The sequence below is a fragment of the Hemibagrus wyckioides genome, linkage group LG19 (genome assembly GCF_019097595.1).
Source record: "Hemibagrus wyckioides isolate EC202008001 linkage group LG19, SWU_Hwy_1.0, whole genome shotgun sequence".
Taxonomy (NCBI): Eukaryota; Metazoa; Chordata; class Actinopteri; order Siluriformes; family Bagridae; genus Hemibagrus; species Hemibagrus wyckioides.
Genome location: NC_080728.1, coordinates 6,541,952 through 6,566,057, shown reverse-complemented (window position 1 = coordinate 6,566,057; position 24,106 = coordinate 6,541,952). Strand labels below are relative to the sequence as shown.

General features: G+C 37.9%; 1 protein-coding gene across 1 annotated transcript in view; it reads right to left on the bottom strand.

The window, feature by feature from the left end:
- Positions 1–458: 458 nt before the first annotated feature.
- Positions 459–24,106, bottom strand: part of nell2b (neural EGFL like 2b) — a 70,760-nt gene continuing 47,112 nt past the window's right edge. The window contains exons 16-20 of the mRNA XM_058416575.1: positions 16,598–16,738; positions 15,415–15,608; positions 13,448–13,624; positions 6,658–6,885; positions 459–1,504 (exon numbers count right to left, since the gene is read on the bottom strand). Of these exons, the coding sequence (XP_058272558.1) occupies positions 1,463–1,504; positions 6,658–6,885; positions 13,448–13,624; positions 15,415–15,608; positions 16,598–16,738 (782 nt within the window). The 3' untranslated portion in view covers positions 459–1,462. The remainder of the gene's footprint in view (positions 1,505–6,657; positions 6,886–13,447; positions 13,625–15,414; positions 15,609–16,597; positions 16,739–24,106) is intronic.

Sequence of the window (24,106 nt, the reverse complement as noted above, 5' to 3'; positions counted from 1 at the left end):
TGACAAAGACAATGATAAACCTCATGAATAAGAAGAAGGTAAGCCTTAAAATAAACATCTAGCTTGTGATCCTTAGTCGCGTGCGAGGTCTGAATTCAGACTCAATTTCGTCATTAAACCCCCAACACATCCCTTTATAATTAAGGTAATTCATTTGCTATATGCTATTCATATGTTAATTAAACAGTTGGTGTAGATGAGTCAGCTTTTCCTAATGGTTAGCTAAATGAGCTTCGTGTGAATGAAATTAGCAGAAGAGCGACCCTTATTTAACCGACTAAGACCAACAGCCTCTTTGAGGATCCATTTCAAGTGTTTGTACCTGGGGAAATAAAAAGGTACAGTAGTTTTTATTGGCCCGAAAGCCGATAATAACAAGGCTAACATCTCTGGGAATGTGAGTTAATAATGAGCACAATGATGAGATGACTCGATGACAAATTGAATGAATAGCAAGGTTTTTCTTTCAATGGAAATTTTTATTTCACCATTACATAATACCAAGCCACAGAATAAATTATACCTCAGTTCAACAAAGAAAAGATACAACATAAAACATAAAAACATATGTTTCAGGTTTAAGGAAAAAAAAAAAGAAGAAAAACTCAAGCAAGAGAATACACCAAAGTCTTTTATATTCTGGTAGAAATGGATAGATTAGCACTACTGCAGAATGGCTAATGCTGGATTGAGTCATGCTCATGGAGTGATGAAAGTGGATATTTTACAGTGGAATGCATAGACTTCTGGATTTCTGAGCATCACGCTTAAAGCCTTTTTCTCCATGCATCAAGAATCTCAGGGTAGCGTCTTGCAGTCGAAGTAATTAAATGTGAGTATCAAAAGCAAAAGCTGTTGTTCTGATGCATGTACTGTGATCAAGATCTGAATCTCGCGAGTCTTTTATTCAATACCTCCAGGATTTCATTATTTTGCGATCACAGAAATGAAAACAAAAATCAGACACTTTAAAAAAAATTAAAAAAAATTATTTCTGCAGATTCGGGTCACGATGCGACGTGTGACGGCATCGAAACACACATTCGGCCAAAGCCCTCTTCTATTCACGTTTGTGGAACATGAGCACAGCTCTCATAGAAAGTCATTACATGTGTGTCTTCACTGCTAGGATATTAATAGAAGAATCCTGTGCTTGCAATCGCAAATCAAACAGCACACAATGTTTCACTGCAAATTAAAAAAATAATAAAAAAAAATCAAGCATTTTGGCCAACAATCACAAAAAACTCTGCGAAATCCTAGAGGGACTGGTTATGTCAATTTGACGCAGTACATGTAAGACAATAAAAAAAAAGCAATCTGAAGGTGTACAGAAATGCAAGAGCTGAGAGACAGAATGAGGGAGATATAGAGGAAGCAAGGAGTAGAGAGAGACAAAGAAATGATGGGGATAGAAAACGAGAAAAGGGCAGTGAGATAGACAGTTGCCTTTTGAATGGCACTAGAGGCACAGAGGATCCACAGAGCAACAGACATGCCCATTCTGTAGGGGAAGAAAAGAGAGAGAGAGAGAGAGAGAGAGAGAGAGGGAGAGAGAGAGCAAAGAAGTCAAACAGAAAATATCAGTATAGAAAACTTGACAGTTAAAGCATTATGTCCTCTAAAAAAGTCTTGGTGTCTTTGTTATGTGAGCATGTAGGCGTGTGTAGGACTGTAAAAAGTCGAGCCAGTCTCAATATGAAGATCAATTTGCTTTTGACTCTGGAGACCTGAGACCCCTGCGCCGTTTAATATGGTTTCATAACACTGTCCTTTCACAGACTCGGGTCAGCTTGCTGCTTTTCTAAACATAAAGCTTGAGCTTGAAATAAATAGACTGTCAATTACATGTTCTTCATTTCAAAACTTTTTATTTTTTTTACTTTTATTTATTTATTTACTTACGTATTTATCGGCTTTGTGACTAAACCTTGCTTTTCACACTGATAATCTCTTCATCTTTGTTGTTTTCAGGTGATTAACACATGCAGGGTGTTCAAAGCAAGCTTAAAAGCCCTTATTTACTCAAGGCCTCATATAAAGAGTGAAAATTTGCATGTTTTTCCGATAAACTGTACCTGCAAATAATAATAGTGTCGAGAGTGATATCTGAAGAATAGGTTCGTTTGTAAATGAGGTTTTTGCTTCACTGGCTGTTTTGTTTTTTGGCGACTTTGGATTTCAAAGAGACTCTCAGAAGACTAAAAAATGAAACCTGCCACAAGGTTTGTCATTCTGTGTGAATCCATTTGCTTACATGTAAACATGTATCCATGCTCTAGTATATGTGCACAGTTAACTTGAATATAAAATAGATAAACACATAAATAGATAATATGAAGTCATCATTTTGGAAAAGGTTTTGATTATTTTGAGATTATATTGATTTGAAGTTCATTTTCTGTGCAAAATATATCCAACAATTTTGTCCTTCACAGGGTCACATGGAGCCTTAAGTCTATCCCAGGGGATATGGGGGACAAGGTAAAGGACATCCTGGACAGGGATGCAAACCCATCGCAGGGCACACACACACACACACACACACACACACACAACGGACAATTTAAAGCTATCAGTCAACCTACGTCAAACTATGTCTTTGGTCTGGGGGAGGAAAAAGTACAGGGAGAACATGCAAACTCCACACACACTGTGCAGAGGTGGGAATCACACCCACAAACTTAGAGACGCTGGGCAAATGTGCTAACTGCTAAGCCACCATAACCCCTGAAAAATTAATCACCCCATTTTTCAGCCATCACCCTGTATAGATAGAAATGTCTGAAACTGTATATATTCATTAAGGTAAATGAGCAATGTTATCAATTATAAATCTTTATCCTGACATGTTACTAGTATTTTTTTATTCTAGCGTTTGTTCTTCACAATGGCAAGGTCCGCTGTTTTTAGCGGATCATTTGGTATGCATGATTTGGCACAGGTTTTATGCCGGATGCCCTTCCTGTCACAACCCTCCCATTTTTATCCGGGCTTGGGACCTACACTGAGAGTTAACGCTTCAGTGGCTGGGGTGGTCGCCCTGCCCAGGAATCGAACCCAGGCTGCGGCAAATAGAGCGCGGGATCCTGCCACTGGACCACCAGGAGGCATATTTGTCAGTTATGATTCTTAAAAAAAATAAGTAAAGAAAGGCTTGTTGTTATTTATAGGATTAGATACGATCATGATTAACACGAACCACAGCTGTATTGTTGTTTCAGTATGAGGTTTAGTCCATTAAGAAACAAAATTAGTTAATGCTAAGTGTTTAAGCATATGTGTCTAACCACTAGGATCAACTATATGACCTTTAACATAGGGTAAATAGTATCAACAGGATATATTTATTTACATATTGTATATATATTTTTTTCTATTACTATACAGCAGGTAAAATAAGTACCATTTGTCTCAGTAAATATATTTCTGAAGGTGCTATTGACATGAAAATTTCACCAGATGTTGATAACAACCCATGCAATCAAGACATGCTAAGAAATCAAACCAAAGATTTCTATAACTTAAGTTATATGTAATAACATGAAATGACATAGGGAAAAAGTATTGAACAAAAGGGAGGTGTAAAAAGGCATGGAAAACCAAGACATCAGCTGAAATCAATCAGTAAGTAGAAGGAAATCCTGCACCTCGTCAGTGCTAATATTTATTAGCTGGTTCAGTCCCAACTCATGCCCTATAAAAAGGTGTTTCATTACCAAGGTGTCACACAAGAAACATCTCATAATGGGTACAATCAAAGAGCTCCCTCAAGACCTTCAGTACCTTGTCGTTGCAAAACATACTGATGGCACTGGTTTCAGAAGGATTTCAAAACTTCTGAATGTTCCAGTGAGCACCGTTGGGGTCATAATCCAGAAGTGGAAAGAATATCAATTCACCATATACCAGCCACGACCAGGTACTCCTCGCAAGATTTCTGTCTTAAAAGTGAAAAGATTTATCAGCAGACGTGTCCAAGAGCCAAGGACTACTTGTGGAGAGCTTCAGAAACACCTGGAATTAGCAGTTACAAGTAATGCACTCAGCCACCATAGCCTGTATGCATGCTCACCATGCAAGACTCCATTGCTGAAGAAAAAGCATGGTGAAGCTCATTTAAAATTTGCTGCACAACATTTAGACAGGCCAGTGAAACACTGGGAGAATAAAGTCTGGTCAGATGAGACCAAAACTGAACTCTTTGGATGCCATAATACGCAACATGTTTGGAGGACAAATGGCACTTCACATCACACCAAAAACACCATACTAACTGAGAAGTTTGGAGGTGGGCACATTATGACGTGGGGCTGTTTTTGAGCATACAGTACAGGCAAACTTCATATAATTAAAGGAAGGATTAATGGAAAAATGTACAAATACATTCTTGATAAAAATCTGCTTCTATCTACCAGGACGATGAAGAACTAGGGTGGACTTTTCAGCAAGACAATTATCCCAAACACACAGCCAAGGAAACCCTCAACTGGTTCCAGAGAAAGAAAATAAAGCTGCTAGAATGCCCAGCCAATCAGCTGACTTGAAAACTAACTCTATGGAAAGAACTAAAGAGCAGAGATCATAGAAGAGGCCTATGGAACATTCAGGTGTTGAAGACTGTTTGTGTGGAAGAATGGGCCAAAATCACACTTGAGCAATGCATGCAACTTTCTCCATACAGGAGGCATCTTGAAGCTGTCAAAGGATTTTGTACAAATTTCAGTGTGTTCAATACACATTATTACCCATAACTTGATTTACATCTATAGTTTGATTTCTTTACATCTGTGGATTGCATGGTTTGTTACCAGCATCATGTGAAAATTTCATGTCAATAGCACCTTTAGAAATATATTTTCTGAGAAAAATGGTGACGTGTTCAATACTTATTTTACCCGCTGTATATAGCCAGGACCATAAAGAGCTGGAGAGTAACAAATGGATTTTTATTTGCCAAAATATATTGAAGTTGAAATGACATTGTTTATTAATTGAAATGATAATGAATATATAATAATGAATGCCCAAACTTGACAGTTTTAATTTACATCTAAATTGGGTGAATTGCGTAGGTTTTAAGGGTCAGTGGTTTTGCAGTCAGTAACCAGAACAGACAGACATCACTAGACACTGGGTTTCTTCCCTGGTATTGCTCTACCAGGCTTTTACTCCAGCTGTCTACACTTCCTGCCTTCTCTGTGAGCATTGAGCCGGTCTGATTCAGGACAGGTGACTGACTTGCAGAACATTGCAGTTGTTTGCTTTCCAAAAGTCTTGGGTTACTTTCGAACATATGTCATTGTCGTCTCAGATCATAAAGCCTTATACAATTCAGAGTTCATCATACTGTTTTTCTCAGTAGTCACAGCATCAATAAATCTTTTTTTCTATCATTTTGATGGATTTGTTTTGATTTTTTCAGCCTAATCATGGCTTGCTTCACAGTCAGTGACAGCTCTTTGGACTTCACATTGAGAGTTAACACCAACAGATTCAATAAGCAAATCATGCACTTGAAATCAACTCTAGCTCTTTTATCTGCGTCCTTTTAGGTGGGAACTTGTACTGTGAAATATCTCTGCTACTATACAGAAGGCGAAACGCAGTACATCAAAGACGTTGTATGTCTGAATTCGGTATTTATTAGAATAAGAGAAAAAAAAAGTAAAAAATGTGGTGACATTGTAGGTCACATCACAATGCCAACAATATGGATGTTGTATGAATCAAATGCAGTAGATACTGAATCGAATGCAGTAGGTATTGAATCGAAGGCTGTAGATACTGATTCGAATGCCATCAGCACTGAATCAAATGCAGTAGATACCGAATCGAATGCAGTAGGTACTGAATCGAATACAGTAGGTACTGAATTGAAGGGAGTAGGTACTGAATCGAATGCACAAGGTACTGAATCGAATGCACAAGGTACTGAATCGAAAGCAGTAGGTACTGAATAAAATGCAGTAGGTACTGAATCGAATGCAGTAGGTACTGAATCAAATACAGTAGGTATTGAACTGAAGGCAGTAGATACCGAATCGAATGCAGTAGGTACTGAATCGAAAGCAGTAGGTACTGAATAAAATGCAGTAGGTACTGAATCGAACGCAGTAGGTACTGAATTGAAGGGAGTAGGTACTGAATCAAATGCAGTAGGTACTGAATCGAATGCACAAGGTACTGAATCGAAAGCAGTAGGTACTGAATCGAATGCAGTAGGTACTGAATTGAAGGGAGTAGTTACTAAATTGAAGGCAGTAGGTACTGAATTGAAGGCAGTAGATACCGAATCGAATGCAGTAGGTACTGAATAAAATGCAGTAGGTACTGAATCGAATGCAGTAGGTTCTGAATTGAAGGGAGTAGGTACTGAATCAAATGCAGTAGATACTGAATCAAATAGAGTAGGAATTGAATTGAAGGGAGTAGTTACTGAATTGAAGGCATTAGGTACTGAATTCCTACACCATTCACCCAGTTTAAATGTAAATACCCTCATATTCATTAATTAATTTCAACTCCAATATCTTTTTTTGTCTGATAGAATTCCGTTCCATTCCTGTTAGTTTAAATAGGTAAAAAATATGAATAAAATGTCCACAGATGTTGTAGTGAATAATAATAAGTTATATGTTACTATGTGTGTTTCACCTTGCATTGGCAGATGGAGCACTCGGTGCCATGTTTATTCCAGGTAGAGCCGCTTAAGCGTGTGACGCCATATTCATCCGCACAGGTTTTGGTGAAGTCATTGAACATCGTGTCTGCCTGGCATGGGTCAGAAATGCACCGGGGGCAGCACTCGCCTTCAGGCACCGCCACAAATTCGCAGTCAGTCAATGGAGCACAGGGCATCGGCCAGCAGTCCACCTCACCATGCTGCAAAAGAAAGATATGAACACATACTGTAGTGTAGCAGCACACGAGATGCTTTTCTGCTGACCACAGATGTAACAAGTGCTAAGTTACAGTTGCCTTCTTATCAGCCTAAACCAGTCTGGCCATTATTCTCTTGAACCCCGATCTTCCTATCAACAAACCAGGGCCTTAACCACTTGAGCTACCACTGCCCATTCTAAATAGTTGAACTAGTTTCAAGCTGTAAAGATTCAACTATTTTGAAAACAATGCAAAACCAGTCAAATCTAACATTATATCATTTTATTTTTGTTTGTTTCAAATATTCTTGGTAAAATCCTTGGTCTTGATGTGAGAATATACTGTATATAAACATTTTACAATTTACAAGCACCAGGCTTAATCTGAGAGAAAAGATTTCTTTAAAATAAGTATTAAGGTCTTAAAGAAAATTTTATGACTTAAATATCTTGTTTCAGGGTTAACTGAGTCAAAATATGCTGTTTACTTTAAAAAGTTCCTTAATTTGTTTAAAGAAATCCCCAGAATTAGTAAGAAAATTTACGATATATTTCCTCAAAGCAAGTAAAATAATCTTATTCTCTGAATTCTAGGGTAGTTAATTTATTCTAAAGGATAAATATAAGATTTATTTCAAAATCTCAAGATTTTTTGGCTTGTTAAGATTTCATTTTTTGCAGTTGAGATGCTCGATCAGATTGCGATCGGGAGAATTTGAAGGCCAGGTCAACACCTTGAACTGTTCATCATGTTTCTGAACAGTTTTTTGCAGTGTGTCAGGGAGTATTATTCTACTGAAAAGGCCACTGCTCTTAGGGAATACAGCTGCCATGAAGTCTGCAGCAGTGTTTAGGTGGGTGGTATGTGTCAAAGTAACATCAACATCAATGCCAGAAAACAAGGATTTCCAGCAGAACATTGCCTAGGGCATCACACTGCCTCCTTCAGCTTGCCCTCTTCCCATAGTGCATCGTGGCGACGGCATACCAGGACCACCCCGCAAGACCTGCGGCTTTGAAGATCCTCTGATCTTGTCAAAGTCGCTCAAATCTTTATCCTTGCACATTTTTCCTGCTTTCAACCCACTGACTTTGAGAACTGACTGATCACTAACTGCATAATATATCCCACCCCTTAACAGATGCCATCGTAACAAGATAATCAGTGTTATTCATCTTATCGGCATATGCACAGATTTCTTACGTGCAGGAAATGTGTGAATTAATCTAGCTATCAGGTCTCCTGAGCTCTAAGTTACTAAACAGCACTGCACCCAAAAGTATATCTATTTGCAGGGACACACTGCTTTTACAGCGGATTGTTAGAGCGCTCTTGGGACACACTCCTCATTGAAATATCATTACAGGTTTACGAGCAAAAAAAAAACCTCATTATTGTAGGTCCCTGAAGGAAATGTGCAATAGGATTCCCAAAGACAAACGCATAAAGTGTTTAATCCTGTTACTAGTTTCATGGAGAGAAATATACCATGTACTATTATTGTTATTATTGTTATTACTTTGCAGACAGCTCAAAGTTTCTGGTCCTAATATACATGATGTAACTGTTTTTCTCTTTCGTCTGTCACTTCTGGCGCTGCGTCTTTTTTTGTTCTTTCATTCCGCATACATTTCTCGTGACACTTTTCATCTTTCATTTCTCTTTGTTTCTCCCCATCGGCATTCTTTCAAATTCTTTATTTCATGTTTATTCTGCTTCAGAGGGAAAGATATTAAATAATCTAATAATCAACATGACTGAGAGATACTTTCAAATCTGATCTTTCGGTGACTTTGTGACTAGCACCGAGTGAAAAGTTCACCATCGATAGTATTTAGACGGCTGTCCTTCTCTTTACTCAAACCCAACACATGAAAAATGTATGAAGACGTCAAAAGGAAAAATGCAGCATGAGAAAGAAATCATCGAGTGTTCCAACAGAAACTACATGATTCAAATATTTATGAACGAGTGAAGATGAAATTAGCATTACCAAAAAGCATTACCGTAGCTTTACTCAACATGCACAGATGATATGTGCGGCTAAAATACTGTGAGCTGACAGAGCAGAGAGCGAGCTGAAAAGAAAGATGCTGCTGTAATGCCTTGGCAACCTTGAAACCATTAAGTACGGTTGGGATATGAGAAACCAAAAGCAAGGAAAGCAACCAAAGCAAGAGAGGAACCTGTATCTGTGCCCAGATCGATAGAACTCTAGAGATTTACTGTCTGTGTGCAAGCTGAACTTTATGATTCAATTCCACATGGAGAGTCAAAGGCTTTGTGAATAACGAGAAAAAGACAAATCCCCGGGGAGGCCGAGGCTGAGCCAGAGCCGCGGCAGTATCCGAAAGATCCAAAGCTGCGTTTTGAAGCACAAACCTCCCTGCACTTGCATTTATTTCTGCCAGACGGCCCCTCATTTTAAAGAGCGTGTACTGTTATTGCTTTATCCTTACTTGCTGTTCCATGTACACTGATTCTTAAGGAAATAAGGAAGTGTGCTTTAAATGACAACACATGCCTGTGATACCGTAACAGAGCTGACGATAAAGCTTGTCTTGAGTGTCAAGTATATTTCATTCTATTAAAAATTGAATTATTTATCAATCCATTTCATGCCCCTTGTTTCTAATTTGGAGGTGAATATAGCCTGGGGGAAGAGAAGAAGACAGAGAGAGAGAGAGAGAGAGAGAGAGAGAGAGAGAGAGAAGAGGGGCAGAATGACAGCAACATAAACTATTGGGAGAAAAAAAAGATGGTGCTGATAAGAATTCTCATTTCATCTTAACGCTTTAAACATTAATTACTCGATGACTGATTACTACAGCCATTAATATGATCAAATCTACATTCTACACATCCCTCAATGTCGTTCCCCTGACCCTCTGAAACACTGAAATATGTGATGCTTGCCCTTCCATATTGGCAACAAATAAATCTAGACTCATCTAATTTAAGCCTACAGTTACTACTGATTCCTAACCTAGTGCTTGAGAGTCCATCACATCCATACATTATAATTTTACAGAGCTGCTACCATCATCATCATCATCATCATCAGGGCATTACACTTATGTGCAATGTTCTACATATTTTACAGTGTAATCTGTTTATTCATACTTAATTCATCTGTTTATTCATTCTTAATAACTTTTTAGTGTAAATTCCTTTCAGGAGTTTTATGTTTAAATGTCCTTGTTGTTCTTATAGAGATACCACACTAAATCTTGATGTATTGTATACAATGACAATACAGAAAATCTTACCTTAAAGGTAGGTGTTTTTTAATAATAATAATTTTTTCAAATAAATTATAAATAGTAAAAATAACAACTACCTTAAATAATTATTAAATAAAATTTAGGATTACTGACAAAAAACCTATATAATGTTACAAATTAAAGGGATAAATATTATTATTATTATTAATATTATTATTGGGAGAAATTAAGGATAAAATAGTTTAATAATTAAATGTAATATTTTTTTCTCCTTTCTCTGTTTCTCTTCTTTTGTAAAGCTGCTTTGAGACACTATTTTTGTCCACTATAAAAGGTGCTATACAAATAATACAAATTGAATTGAAAATATATACTGTATATATATATATATATATATATATATATATATATATATATATATATATATATTATGAATAAACTGATTCATTTGGAGATTCATATCCTGATTTTAGATTCACTTTATTCACAGCCTGTGAACTCATGTATGCAGAAGAGGGCAGACTTCACTTCATGGAGTGAAGGGCACTTCATCCGTTACATAGCCATGTGACACAGCAGGAGCAGCAGATCATTCTTCGGCTTCAAGTTTCTTGGAGGAAGCGCATGATTGGTTAGAGGGATCTGCTCGATGGGAATTCGGTGGGGTACCAAATGCAAATCCCAATAACTAGATGACGAATGTCGATATTTTGTTCTGCTCATTTTGGGGGGTTTAATTTACTATTTAATCTTAATGTTCATTCATCCATTCATATAGGAAACATGACTGTTATGCAAATATTATGCAATATCTTTGGATTTGTGGATCCATATACCTTAGCAGTTTCAGCATACAGTATTTTTAATATCATAACTGCATGACAGATGTAGCCTTAGGGTAGAAAAATCTGGACCTGAGACTTTTCAAATAAGCTCAATTGGATTTAAACACTCCATAAATAATGGAACTTCATAACCTAATTTTATAGAAATTTTCAGAATTGAAATTCCTAATCTAATTTTACAGGGAAAAAAATATCATAATGAAGGTTCAGTATTCTAATCTCTATTCATGATCTGGCACAATATTGCCTTGCTGTAGTTTTGCATCTATTTTGTTACTTTTATTCTGATACTTTGCTTCTGCAACCTGGATTTCTGTGACTGTATTTGTGCACATAATTACTCAAGCCTTTTCACACTGCACTAAATGTTAATATATGGTGAATGTTATACCTTTATCTAGTATTTTAAGGTCTGTTGCCTTAGAGATCAACAATGTACATCCATCCGTTCATCCGTCCGTCCATCCATCCATCCATCTGTCCATCCATCCGTCCATCCATCCATCCATCCATCCATCCATCCATCCATCCATCCATCCATCCATCATTTCCATTTATCCATCCATCCCTTTATCCTTCTATACGTCCGTCCGTCTGTCCATCCATCCACCCATCCATTATATCCATTTATCCATCCATCCCTCTATCCATCCATCTGTCCCTCCATCCTTCTATCCATCCATCCATCCATCTATACATCCATCCTTTTATCCATCCATCCATCCATCCATCCATCCATCCATCCATCCATCCATCCATGCCCCTATCCATCTGTCTGTCCATCCATCCATCTATCCATCCATCCATCATTTCCATTTATCCATCCATCCATTTATCCATCTATCCCTTTATCCATCCGTCCCCCCATCCTTCTATTCATCCTGTCCGTCTGTCCATCCATCCATTAAATCCATTTATCCATCCATCCCTCTATCCATCCATCTGTCCCTCCATCCTTCTATCCATCCATCCATCCATCTGTCTATCCATCCATTTATCCATCCATCCATCTGTCTGTCCATCCATCCATCCATCCATCACAATATTTTAGTTGTTTCTCTTTTGGAAATCACAGTATTTCATTTTCAACTACTGATCCATCAGCACATTTTTTTTCAAGACCGAGATTGAGTACATGTATTGACTTGATAAAAATCTGAATACCAGAATGAGAAGTGATAAGATGAGATGTTTAGGTTGACATAGCAGCACAAGTAAGATGAGTAACACATTAATAGATAAAATGAAAATAATAGAATTAAAATAAATCAATGTGGATGTAAATATGATAGAGCTCTACCAGTGCATATATACATGTGCAATATCCTTGCTATTTATACACATTTAAAAGCAATTTTCTTTTAATTTTCAACTCTTGAGTGTGTGTGTGTGTGTGTGTGTATGTGTCTGTGTGTGTAAGACCCAGTCAGTAGAGTAGTAGGTACAGGGTAACGTTGCTTTATGGAATCTGATGTCAGGGTAACGTTGCTTTATGGAATCTGTGGCTCATAAGCCTCCTCAGCTTGGCATTGAGAGGATGATCCATGGATTATCCACGACAGCTTTCCTACTTAGTATTAATCAATGCAGCTGTTTTTAGTTACTTTAAATAGTAGACTCAAAATTCATTCTGTTGTAATGTTAATTAGTGCTCGATAGCACCATGTACACTACGCTTACATCACATAGTATCACCGGGTATCAGAGGTTAGTATATGAGCATCTTTTTAAGCCTGGGAGCAAATGAGCATAGTATCAGACTGATATCTCATACAACTGTCATTATCATTACAACCCTAATTTCAACAGATTCTACTAACTAGAAATGACTAAAAAATAGTTTTTCTCTTTCATTTTATTCATAAATCCTCATTTTTATCATGTAAATAAACTGTAAAACCCTGGAAGTAGATTCTCTGAACAATTTGTATAGCACCCTGTCACAAAGCTTCACCTTGATTTACATGAAAGCGGCGATGTGCACGTATTCTGCCGAACCTACATATGTATTTATTATAGAGCTCCAACAACAGCAAATGTTGGTCCTTGTTTATAATTTGCATGTTAATGTACGGTCATTTACTTGCAGCAGAATCCCTATACATGCAACAATGTTCATGCATTTTAATGCTTTAATTAGTGTCTGAAATGAGCAGAGAAGCAGCGAGGCAGTGCAGTTAATGCATGAAGGCTGACAGATGGAGACTAATGGAGACATATTAGAGGGATGCTGTCCTCAGAGAACGGGTGAGATGATTGTTAAAATTGTAGCTCTTACAAAAAAACAAAAACGAAAGAAATCGTCTAAACAGCCTCTATGTGATTCACAAACCTGACTTTATCAATCTCAACATCAACCTTGTAGATATAGCATGATGTGGGTTTGGTGAGGTAACTAATTTAAGCGTCGAAAATGACCGTGATGTGTCAATGGCTGTGTATGCATTATGATTTGGTAAAGGTTGTGTTAATATAATGCTAATATTAGCTCACTATGCATTGGCACTGCTGGCACTTGTCCACCCAGGTGTCCCCGCTGTTGTAAGTCAGAAGGCCACTGTAGAGCCGACACTGAGAGCTGAGACGAGGGTCACACTCTGGACAGCAGGAGATGTCCACTGTCGGGTTCTCGCAGTCACACACCATCCTTCTGCACATCACCAACCCTGACTGTGAGGAGAAAACAAACAGATATAAACATCTGTAAATGATATGCTACTTAAACACTGAGAAAAAATGGATTTTGATCTTACTGGGTTTAACTATTTTTACCAGTACACTGGATTTCCATTCTGGCACTGGAACAGAAATCGACTTATCGGATATTTTCAATCAGTATAAAGAAATGAATTATTCTACTGCTGCAAATCTGATATAAAATGAGTCAGGACTCATGTTGGCTTTCAGTGTGAGATGTTTTCACCCCTGTTGGGATAACCTTACACAGTACTGAAGTAGTAATAAACGCCTTCAAAACACTTGGGGCATCTCAGAGAACAGAAATGGGTTTGATATCATCATTTACTTTGAAGATATAAACATTTCTGTTTTTGGAACTTGTTTCTACAAATATATTGCCCCTAGTTGGCTAGGTAAATACAGAAATACATATAAAAACCGCTACGAACTCTTAAATCCGTAAGTGTCTATTTTTCATTAAGTGACACAGTGGAGTGTGACATGACAAAGAAATTCAGTGTTAAATATGGAAACAACAAAACAGGGGCAAATTCCATTTTTTGGCCTCTGGTAAAAGAATTAACGAGACTTATCTCCATTTCTTGCTACAAATCTCTGGATGAAGAAAAAGACATTTCCATCTGGTATTTTTCATATTCTAGTGTGATTACGGAACAGTAAAAAAAAACTAATCCTTTTTGAATAATGTTATGATATTTTAAACATTATATTTCAGTGTCTGTGTCGAGAGCAAATCCCTTATAAAGACATAAAACCTATGGTCAGATTATAATATTTACATCACACAGTGACAAATACACAATGTTAGTCCAAGTCTAACTGACCTCTTTAGTGTTAAATTTTTTCTTTGGTTCATTCATTTAGTCACCGGTTTATCCTGGTTATGGTTGCAGTAGAGGGCAGGGTGGCTTTGTAGTTAGGGCTGAAGGTGTGAGTCCTGTGCTTTGTGTGTGCATGATCTCTCCATGCTTCAGGATACCTCAGGTTCATCCCCCAGTCCAAATATATGCGTTGAAGGCTGATTGGCAATGATTTGTAGTGTGTGTGCATGATTGTGGACTGGCATCACATCTAGGGTGTCCTCTGAGACTCTTTTGTATGGTACTACATTCTGTACTATTACTACATGCAATATAATTTGCATATTGTATGTAAAATAGTTTATTTGGGCATATTCTATTTTTTTCTTCTTCTTCTTCTTTCTCTCATTATCTGTTCATTTTTATTTTGAAGTTAGTTTAAGGATGAGTAGGCCAGGTTTCCATTCCACTGTTAAAGTTGTATGTGACAAATAAAAATGTTGTATCTTGTTGCATACATAAGCGGTACAGAAAATGGATGGATGGTTAAAGTAGATTCAGAGACTATCCCAGGAATATACCTTGGATGGAATGCAAGTTCATCGCAGAGCACATTGCATAAGAAGAAAACACTCTACTGACATGTTGTAGGTGTTGGGAGTAAAGCAGAGATTCTGGAGGAAACCCACACAGACACTAAGTCGAGCTCAAGGGACCTTAAAACTGTGATGCAGCAACACTACTTACTGCACCAACAAGCTTCCTATTTTTTTTTATTACACACCATAAATAAACCCTCACAGGATTATGCATAGGTTTTGTATATGATTACTGTGTATGTCTGTAACTAGTTTAAATAAATCCTGTTAATAACAGCTTAGAGATAGAAGACTGAGCTTATGATTTATGATCATTCCATCATTCTTCCACAGTGTGAATTATCTCTTAGTCGTGATTTACCTGACAGGAGCAGACGGCGCACCTGTCCTCATCCAGCACCCAAATCTGCCTGTTGTGCTTCACCTTTCCATCATGAAAACAGTCGCCTGTGCAGTTTTTCCCGTGAGGACACCTGCAGTCATAGCCTCCGTCCATGTTAAAGCACACCGTGTCGTTAGCACAGCTGTGCCTACCTGTCTCACATTCATCGATATCTGCAAAACAGACCACAAACACAGGGTGATGTTAGGTCAAATCTCTGTCTGATGGACAGAAGATATAGAAGAAGCAAATTTTCCAAATACATAATAAATTATATTTTCCAAATAATATATGAATTATTCCTAGGAACCTAGGAATAATCAGAAAATGTAACTCTTAAACACATTTTACATGATATGTCTGAAAATAAATATGAAATTATTTTTACTGTGAAGTTGCAAAAAAACATTTTTACTGTGACAAGATTAATTAGATTAAAAAAAGCAGACATTTACATAATTATTCCACCCCCGTTTTCCCCACCACCCACTTCCCCCGGGGCCAACATTTGGTAGAATCACCTACAGATGTAATTACAGCAGAAAGTCCTCTGGGATGTGTGATTATTAGCTTTCTGATTGCTGCATTCAAGCTGGCAGATCGAAAAGAGACATTTGCTGAACAGCATTTCAAGCCTTGAAACAGATTCTCAGTCGGTTCGAGGTCTACGCTTTGATCCGGCCCTTATTCAGTTTCATGGTTTTGAACCACTCGAGTTTACAGTAAGCTATTTTGAAGTGAACTTTAAGTCTCTTGTAGTCTGGAGCAGCTTTTTCCTCTAGGCTCCATCTGTCTTACTCTCAACCTTGACCAGTTTCTCACAACATGATGTTACCACCAGCATGCTTCATTGTTCTTAGTGATGAGTAGCATTGGGTTTCTGCCAAATGTGGAGCCAAAGCTAAAATGTTTAACAGAACCTTTGTTCCATGTTTGTTGAGTCCCCTAACACCTCTCCCCATCTGACCGGTGGAGCTCTGCATCTCTCCAGTTACAAGATCAGATATAGTAATTCAGCAGGATATATATGTTACAAATTAGCAAAGGAAACACAAAGAAACATTAGAGCAGGAGAAAGGATGGTAATCAGAGTCAGGGTTATGTCTAAACTTTAGAACAAATATGTCTTGAGAGATCCAGAAAATCGTTCAAGTCATCCTACCTTCACAAGACTCCCCATTTGATAAAAACATTCCATTATCGTGGTAACCGTCACGGCATTCGCAGTGATACCAGCCTGGAAGGTTCACACATGTGGCTCGACTGTCACACTCCACAAAGCCGTTCGAACACTCATCAATGTCTGAAGAACAAACAGAGGGACAAAAGTGAGACAAAATATCCTTTCTCTTTAATGATTCCATTCAGTCTGTTAATATAATCTAATGCCTAAAATTTTATTTTTTTCTCAGATAGAAAAGGGTTAAATAAGCTGCTGAACTTCCATTTCTGCAAAATGTCAGTGTGACACCGGTATTGAAAACAGTAGCCCACATAAACCTCAGCAGAAACTCAGCTTTCGTCACTTGGCTAAAGACTAAAGCTGCTATATTCACCTAATGCTACCTAAAAAAAAAACCTGCTTCACCTTCACACAAATAGAGAAGTGAAGAAATAAAACAAAATCAAGGCCACCCTGTCTGCAGTGAGCTTAGCATAGTCTTCTATTAAACACATGTATTCAACTATTTTCTTTTTCCCTCGATGTCCTTGAATCACGCATTCAAAAAAGGACTATTATTAATGGCCTTGATGGAGTGCATCAATTCAGCTGCTGTGCCATTCAGTCTTTCTCTTTAAGAGGCATTTAAGGGTGATTACCTGACAGACCTGGAGTTAACCACAACATTGGGCATTCTAGTGCTTTTGAATTTCTTGTGGATTTCTCATATAATAGAGCTCTGAGACTTAAGGTGAAATGTATGTATGGGGGTTTTTATGAAAAAATGTGTATTGGAGAGGACTTGCTTTTGGTTACTGAGGTGTAGGTATAGCTACTCACTAGAAGACCCACAGCCCTATTTGTGACTACTAATAAGACAAATATTTTAAATCTGCAATCATACCATGTCCATGACAAATTAGCAAATGTAAAGTTGCGCTTCCAGTTAGATATTTGTTGAGAAAAAAAAAGATCTCCTTTCTTTTGTGTTATTTGTATGTTCGCTGTGCAATGATTCCTTAGATTATTATTAAGTTAAGTAGCCTTTATTTGTCACATATACATTACTGCACAGTGAAATTCTTTCTTTGCATATCCCATCCTTGGAGTGTTGGGGTCAACCATGATGCATCGTCCCTGGAGCTGGGGGTTTTGCTCAGGGGCCCAACGTTGGCAGATTGGTGGTGCTAGGACTTGAACCCTGATCTTCTGATCAACAACCCAGAGCCTAAACCACTTAAGCCACCAAAGCCCACTATTTAATAACTACTTATAGATTAAAGTTTCTTTCAAAGGCATTTTGAAAAATCAGATAATTGATTAAAATCAGATATTAATTTAAAAAGGGAAATCTAATACATGAATCAATCTCAAATTGGTAAACAGGAACACAATTAAACACAAGAGAAACTGATCTTATACTTCACTAAAAGTGGCGTTTAAATGTAGGCAGTGAGTTTGTGACAACTGAGAACATGTGAGCTGCAATCAGCTGCCTTGTGACTTTCAACACCAAAGTGTAGACGTGTTATGAGAAGTGGCATCTGGTGTGTCCATGTTTGTAGGCAGTGATGCATGGTGGGAAATAAAGTCCTGATTGTGGCTAGAGCTAGCATAAGCACTGGAAAACAACTGACACCAAAAAGCTGCATTAATCTACAGTCTGGGCTAGAAAAAAAAAAAAAAAAATCAGTCCTAGGCTCACAGAAATGAAAAACTGATGATGATTGGTATTGCCTACTTCCTCTTATAAGCTTTTTATTTATACCTAGAGCATTTAAATTAACATTTAAATTAGCTATGACGCTTGACATGTCCATCATGACCATTATGTGATTGAAAAACTAGTAGCTACTGTATAATATTATAATATACTCAGCTATTAAGTCTGTTCTCATTATGTTTTTATTCGACTCAGCCCCGAAAGTGTCATAACACAAAATCATTCCACATCACTTGAGACTGACATTTGATATCAAATTTGCCATCGATATTGGTTTATCTTAAAGTGCTGCTGTTTTCATGTTATTAACTCAGTATATGGTCGACTGATCATAACTGGTCGACTGATCTGTGAATTATTTGCACAGTTTTTACATCCTCACTTCCTCTGCTTGTGAATCCTCCTCCTGTAATATCCAAACCCTCTGCCATGACTGGTCATTTTCCCCTCTCCAGTCTAACGGCAAGTGGGCACACTTCATTGTTCTGCAGCTGTGTGGTGTAAGGTCTGAGTATCCTTATCATGTACGTTGTTTACACCTCTGTCACATTCGCTGTCACTGTGAAGTTGTAGCTCGCAGGCTTATGACATCCGCAATTTCATTAGACGTTCACATTACTTACGCTCCTCAAGATATCTGACATATACACTGCTCTTCATCCAGTCTAACTCCTTATTATCTCATTTGGTCATGCACACTTATTATTCTAGGACATGTGCTTCCTCTAACAACCGGCAAGGCTGTAGATACTTAGTGACAGCAGATATTTCATTATAGTTCATTTTAATAGTTTTTCATTACTTTTTTTTTAATAACATTGTTCACTGGGTTTGTCATCCACTACCTCAGCCACTCACTACTGTGTTTTCTTTTTCTTTTCTTGAAGCATGTATCATCATTAATAACAGAATCAGCACTGCCATTTTTTCTTAACTAGCCAATTAATTCTGTCCTCTAAACCTATAACACTCTATGACCGTGAACGTAATACTTGCACCCTTCTAGCTGTTATTTCAAGTGTGTTATTCGAATAAAAATTAATTCTGCTAATATACTCTGGACTTTCTGAACAATCACTACTTGCTTTTTCAGCTCTTTTCTTACCAGCCCTGTCTTAAAAGAACAAATCAATTAACTAAACAAAAACTTTTTGGAAATTCATTTATAGCCCTCTCCACTTTCACCAAGTGATCTTAGTAAGCTCTTTGAGGAACATGGCTTCAGACGAAACCAAAAAGAAACAGAATTTTTATTTGGAGTTACTCAGAATATTATTAATGACAGCTTTATGATAATTACTTTTACACATAAGATAGAATGATTGGTTCAATTCTGAACACAGCCACACCCCCAATTATGTATACTTAGATCCATGTTTTTATATTACATATATATCCATAAATATTTTTGGAATTGTTTCCATTATTAATTATTACATTACATTAATTTTCACTGTGGCTTCTGGCATGATTCGTCTTGCTACACTACAATGCACTGTGTGTTCTGACACCTTTCTGTCATAGCCAGCATTAGCTTTTTCAGCAATTTGTGCTATAGCAGCTCTTCTGTGGGATCACACCAGACAGATATTCACTCTTCATGCACATAAATGAGCCTTGAGCGTCCAGGACCCTGTCGCTGGTTCACCAATTGTCCATCCTTGGACCACTTTTGGAACACCCCAGAACACCTGCTCTGACCCAGTGGTCTAGCCATCACAATTTGGCTCTTGTCAAAGTCGCTGAACTCCTTACACTTGCCCATTTTTCCTGTTTCCAATACATCAACTGACTGTTCATTTGCTGCCTGATACCTGTCACCTCTTGACAGGTGCCACTGTAATGAGATAACAACATTGTTCACTTCACCTGTCAAGAGCTGGAGGTAGCTGAAGATGTTGAGGTTCTCTTTGGACAGGATTAGGAACGAGTACATCAGAGGGACAGCTCATGTTGGACGTTTGGGGGACAAAGTTAGGAAGGCCAGATTAACATGGTTTGGACATGTTCAGAGGAGGGAGAGTGAGTATATTGGTAGGAGAATGTTGGACATGGAGCTGCCAGGCAGGAGGCAAAGAGGAAGGACAAAGAGGAGGTATATGGATGTAATAAATGAGGATATGAAGCTAGTGGGTGCAAGTGTTGAGGATGCAGAAGATAGGGATAGGTGGAGAGAGATGATTTGCTGTGGCCACCCCTGAAGGGAAAAGCCGAAAGAAGAAGAAAAAGAGGATTCACTTCACCTGTCAGTGGTTTTAATGGCATGGCTGATGTAGTGTATATATTGCCTACCTACTACAAGAAATGAAATCCTACATTAGGACTGCAAAATACGGTTATCTTTTTTTTTTTTTAAAAAAAAAGGACATTGCACCTTCTTACATACACTTAACTGATTTCAGAAAGATGTGTTCAAAGCAAGTAAAGGTCAGCTGGGAACTCTACCGAATAATATGCAGCTCTTCCATTTTTTAAGTGAGCGAGGAAATCATAGCCCCCTGAAGTCTGCTTTTTTTGGCACACAATCTGAGGAGCATGAATTCACAGGTCAGTGTTCACTAAAATAATTTTGGTGCAAAGTGAAACTACCCTCTGCCAAAAGCAAAAACATTTTTGCTTTCTAAGTGCTTCTCGTCTCCCATCCTTGCAACCTTGAGTGAATTTGCTTTTCTGATGGTTAAATTTTTAATCGGATTTGGTCCAAAAGTTATTTCAGCCGAGAGCAAAAGGGTGGAAAAATCATAGAATCTGGCACCTCTATTAGTCTTTAATAGTCTCTATGAGTCTTTTAGCGTGTTTATTATTTTAACCAGGTTACCATGACATGACTGCACTCCTTACCGCTCTAAATATTATTCTCTTAGATCTTACAATTGCTCAGATTTGAATCCTTCCACAGCAAAGATCTTTCTCTTATCTTAGCTAATGGTGTCTCTGGCTCACCTCTCTGCAGCTTTACAGCAGTTTATTTCTGTTCCCAGTATTGCTTAAAAGAGGGACTTGTCCCCCTTTCCTTCATGCTTCCACACTGTCAATTAAACCTTAGTTTTTATTGCTACTGTATGTAAACAATAACTAATGTTGGTTCTATCATAGCTGTTTCCACAATATTATTAATATCCATCCATCCATCTGTCCATCCATCCATCCATCCATCCATCCACCTACCCATCCATCCATCCACCCATCGATAAACCCATCCATCCATCCATCTTTTGTTCTGCTTATCCTACACAGGGTCTTGAGCCTATCCCAGAGGACACAGGGTACAAGGTGGGAGACACTCTGGAGAAGCCATCACAGGACACAATCACACACCCATTCACACATTACACTGCCTGAGGAAGCACAGGAAAATCACGCAATACTTTGTCAATACTGCTTTAATCCATCCATCCGTCCATCCATACATTTGTCCATCCCTCAATCTACTCATACATTCGATCTGTCAATCCATCCATCCATCCCATCCACCTATTTACCCATCCATCCATCCATCCATCCATCCATAATGACAATGCTCTTATATAGCATTCAACATAGCATTCACTTGAAATGCCTTATTAAAAAAAAAAAGATTGCTAGATTTCAGCATATTCCAAATCTGTCAACTAGAATTCTCGACTACTTCTCAACATAAAGTATATCTATCCTGTGTGACATGTTTTTCCTACACACACACACACACACACACACACTTTCCTTAAAGGACAAGCTGGTATTTGGGCTGTTGACTATTGATTGAGGGGATTTTCCCAAGCAGAGACCCCGGAGTGAAAACTGCTGGCTTTAATTAGTCAGGAACTGCCATGGTTAGATGGCACAATGCATAATTTCTGGCTTGTTTCCCCACAAAGGAAAATGAGCTTTAGGGTCTAACGTCATTGTTGAAACCATTATTTTCAGTGAAAAAGTCCCCATAATCATTTATTTATGTGAAGATATAAGTGGATGTAAGTGATAGATAAAAATACAAAAACTACATGATGGATGTATAGGGATGGATGGGAATGGATGGATGGATTTATGTATGGATGGATAGATAGATGGGTGGATAGATAGATAGATAGATAGATAGATAGATAGATAGATAGATAGATAGATAGATAGATAGATAGATAGATAGATAGAGCACTTAGTCTACATACAGAGATCCTGTAACTGCTCTTTCTCTTTAATATGTTTGGTGATTTAATCAAACTGCATAACTGTAAGTACCATTTGTAAAAACCATGTATGAAGCAGCTGCACAGTCTCAGGGTCATACCATTACCATTGGTGAGTGCTCTTTAAACACCAAGTCCCCTTATTCCACCCTCTCACACAGTCTCAATCACCTTTCACTTACACATCTGATCTTATCTCCTCATCACTCTCCCCTCGGACTAATGAGGGGATTTACATGCACCTTTATGTCCCGATGGAGCTAGTGCTGAGGACGCAGAGTGCTTTCACTGTGTCACTGCTGAGTGTTTGCATATGTGGAAAAATGCTGAAAATCAACCCTGATAGAGGCCAAGAGTGCAGGCAAAAACACACTCACTCACACACACACAAAATTGCTGCACCCACGCACAATCTTCTGCAGAAGCTTTTCTCCATATTTTCTGTAATGCTGTACAGGAGGGATCTCTAAATAGTATCTCGTGGGCCAAATCCATCCTAAAAGTATTATCCTGCCAACAAACGGGAAACGTTACCCTTTTGTCTTTTCAAATATTTTAAATCTATTCTAAACATAACATGCCATAATACAATATATAGCCAAAAGTTTGTACACACCTGACCATGACACTCGTATGTGCTTGTTGTACATCTCTTTCTGAATTTATTCCCCCTATGTGTGCTGTTATAATGCACTCCACTTTTCTGGAAAGGCTTTGCACTAGATGTTAGAGCATAGCTGTGGGGATTTGTGATCATTCAGCTGCAAGAGCATTAATGAGATCAGTTTTGGTTCCTGTAAATTTCTGGGTTGAAGATTCTATTACACACTGTATAAACACTGTCCAGTACTTGGTCTGATCCTTCAGATTCTTCATCCTGGACTTCGATGGATAACTACAGCTACTGTATCAACTATTAAGACTATGTATATTTATATGTCATTTATATAAACATATTATATTACAAAATGGCTTAAGTGCCTAACGTTCACTGAAAATCTCTTTAAATCTTTGTCACTGTTTCATTTAAAAGGAAAAAAAGACAGATTTTATACTATGCTATACTATAACAATACTATTACGTATATCTTCTGCATCCTGGGCTTTGTCAAGCTCATGATGGATCCTTCACTGTAAACACTGTGCATACTCATCCATACTAGTGTAGCTTGCTTGCTTCAGAGGACACCAGAGAACCCAGAGGGAACCCAGACTACCATGTGAAACAGAAACCTGAGCTCAGGATTGAACCACAGATCATTTTTAGGTAGCAGAACTGTTTTATAGTAGTCACTTCTGAAAAATATGACCAAACTATAACAAATTCAATTTCAACATTTCTCAAGCATTTTCTTCGAGCTGCATATTCTCCCCCTCAAGTTTTTAGAATTACAATGCAGCTCAAATGTACCAAGGCCAGGAATAGCAAGTAAATGGTAATGAAAGAGTTTATCTGCAAATATTTTTCATTTCAGAACCTATTCACTCGATAATAACTTTCAATCAAAGCGTTATTGTAATATTTTCTGGTTGCACATGTTTCTATTATATTTTCCTTTCAGAAAAGGTACTTGCTTTCATTCCTCAGTGCCATAAAGACTAACGCTCCCTGTTGATGCC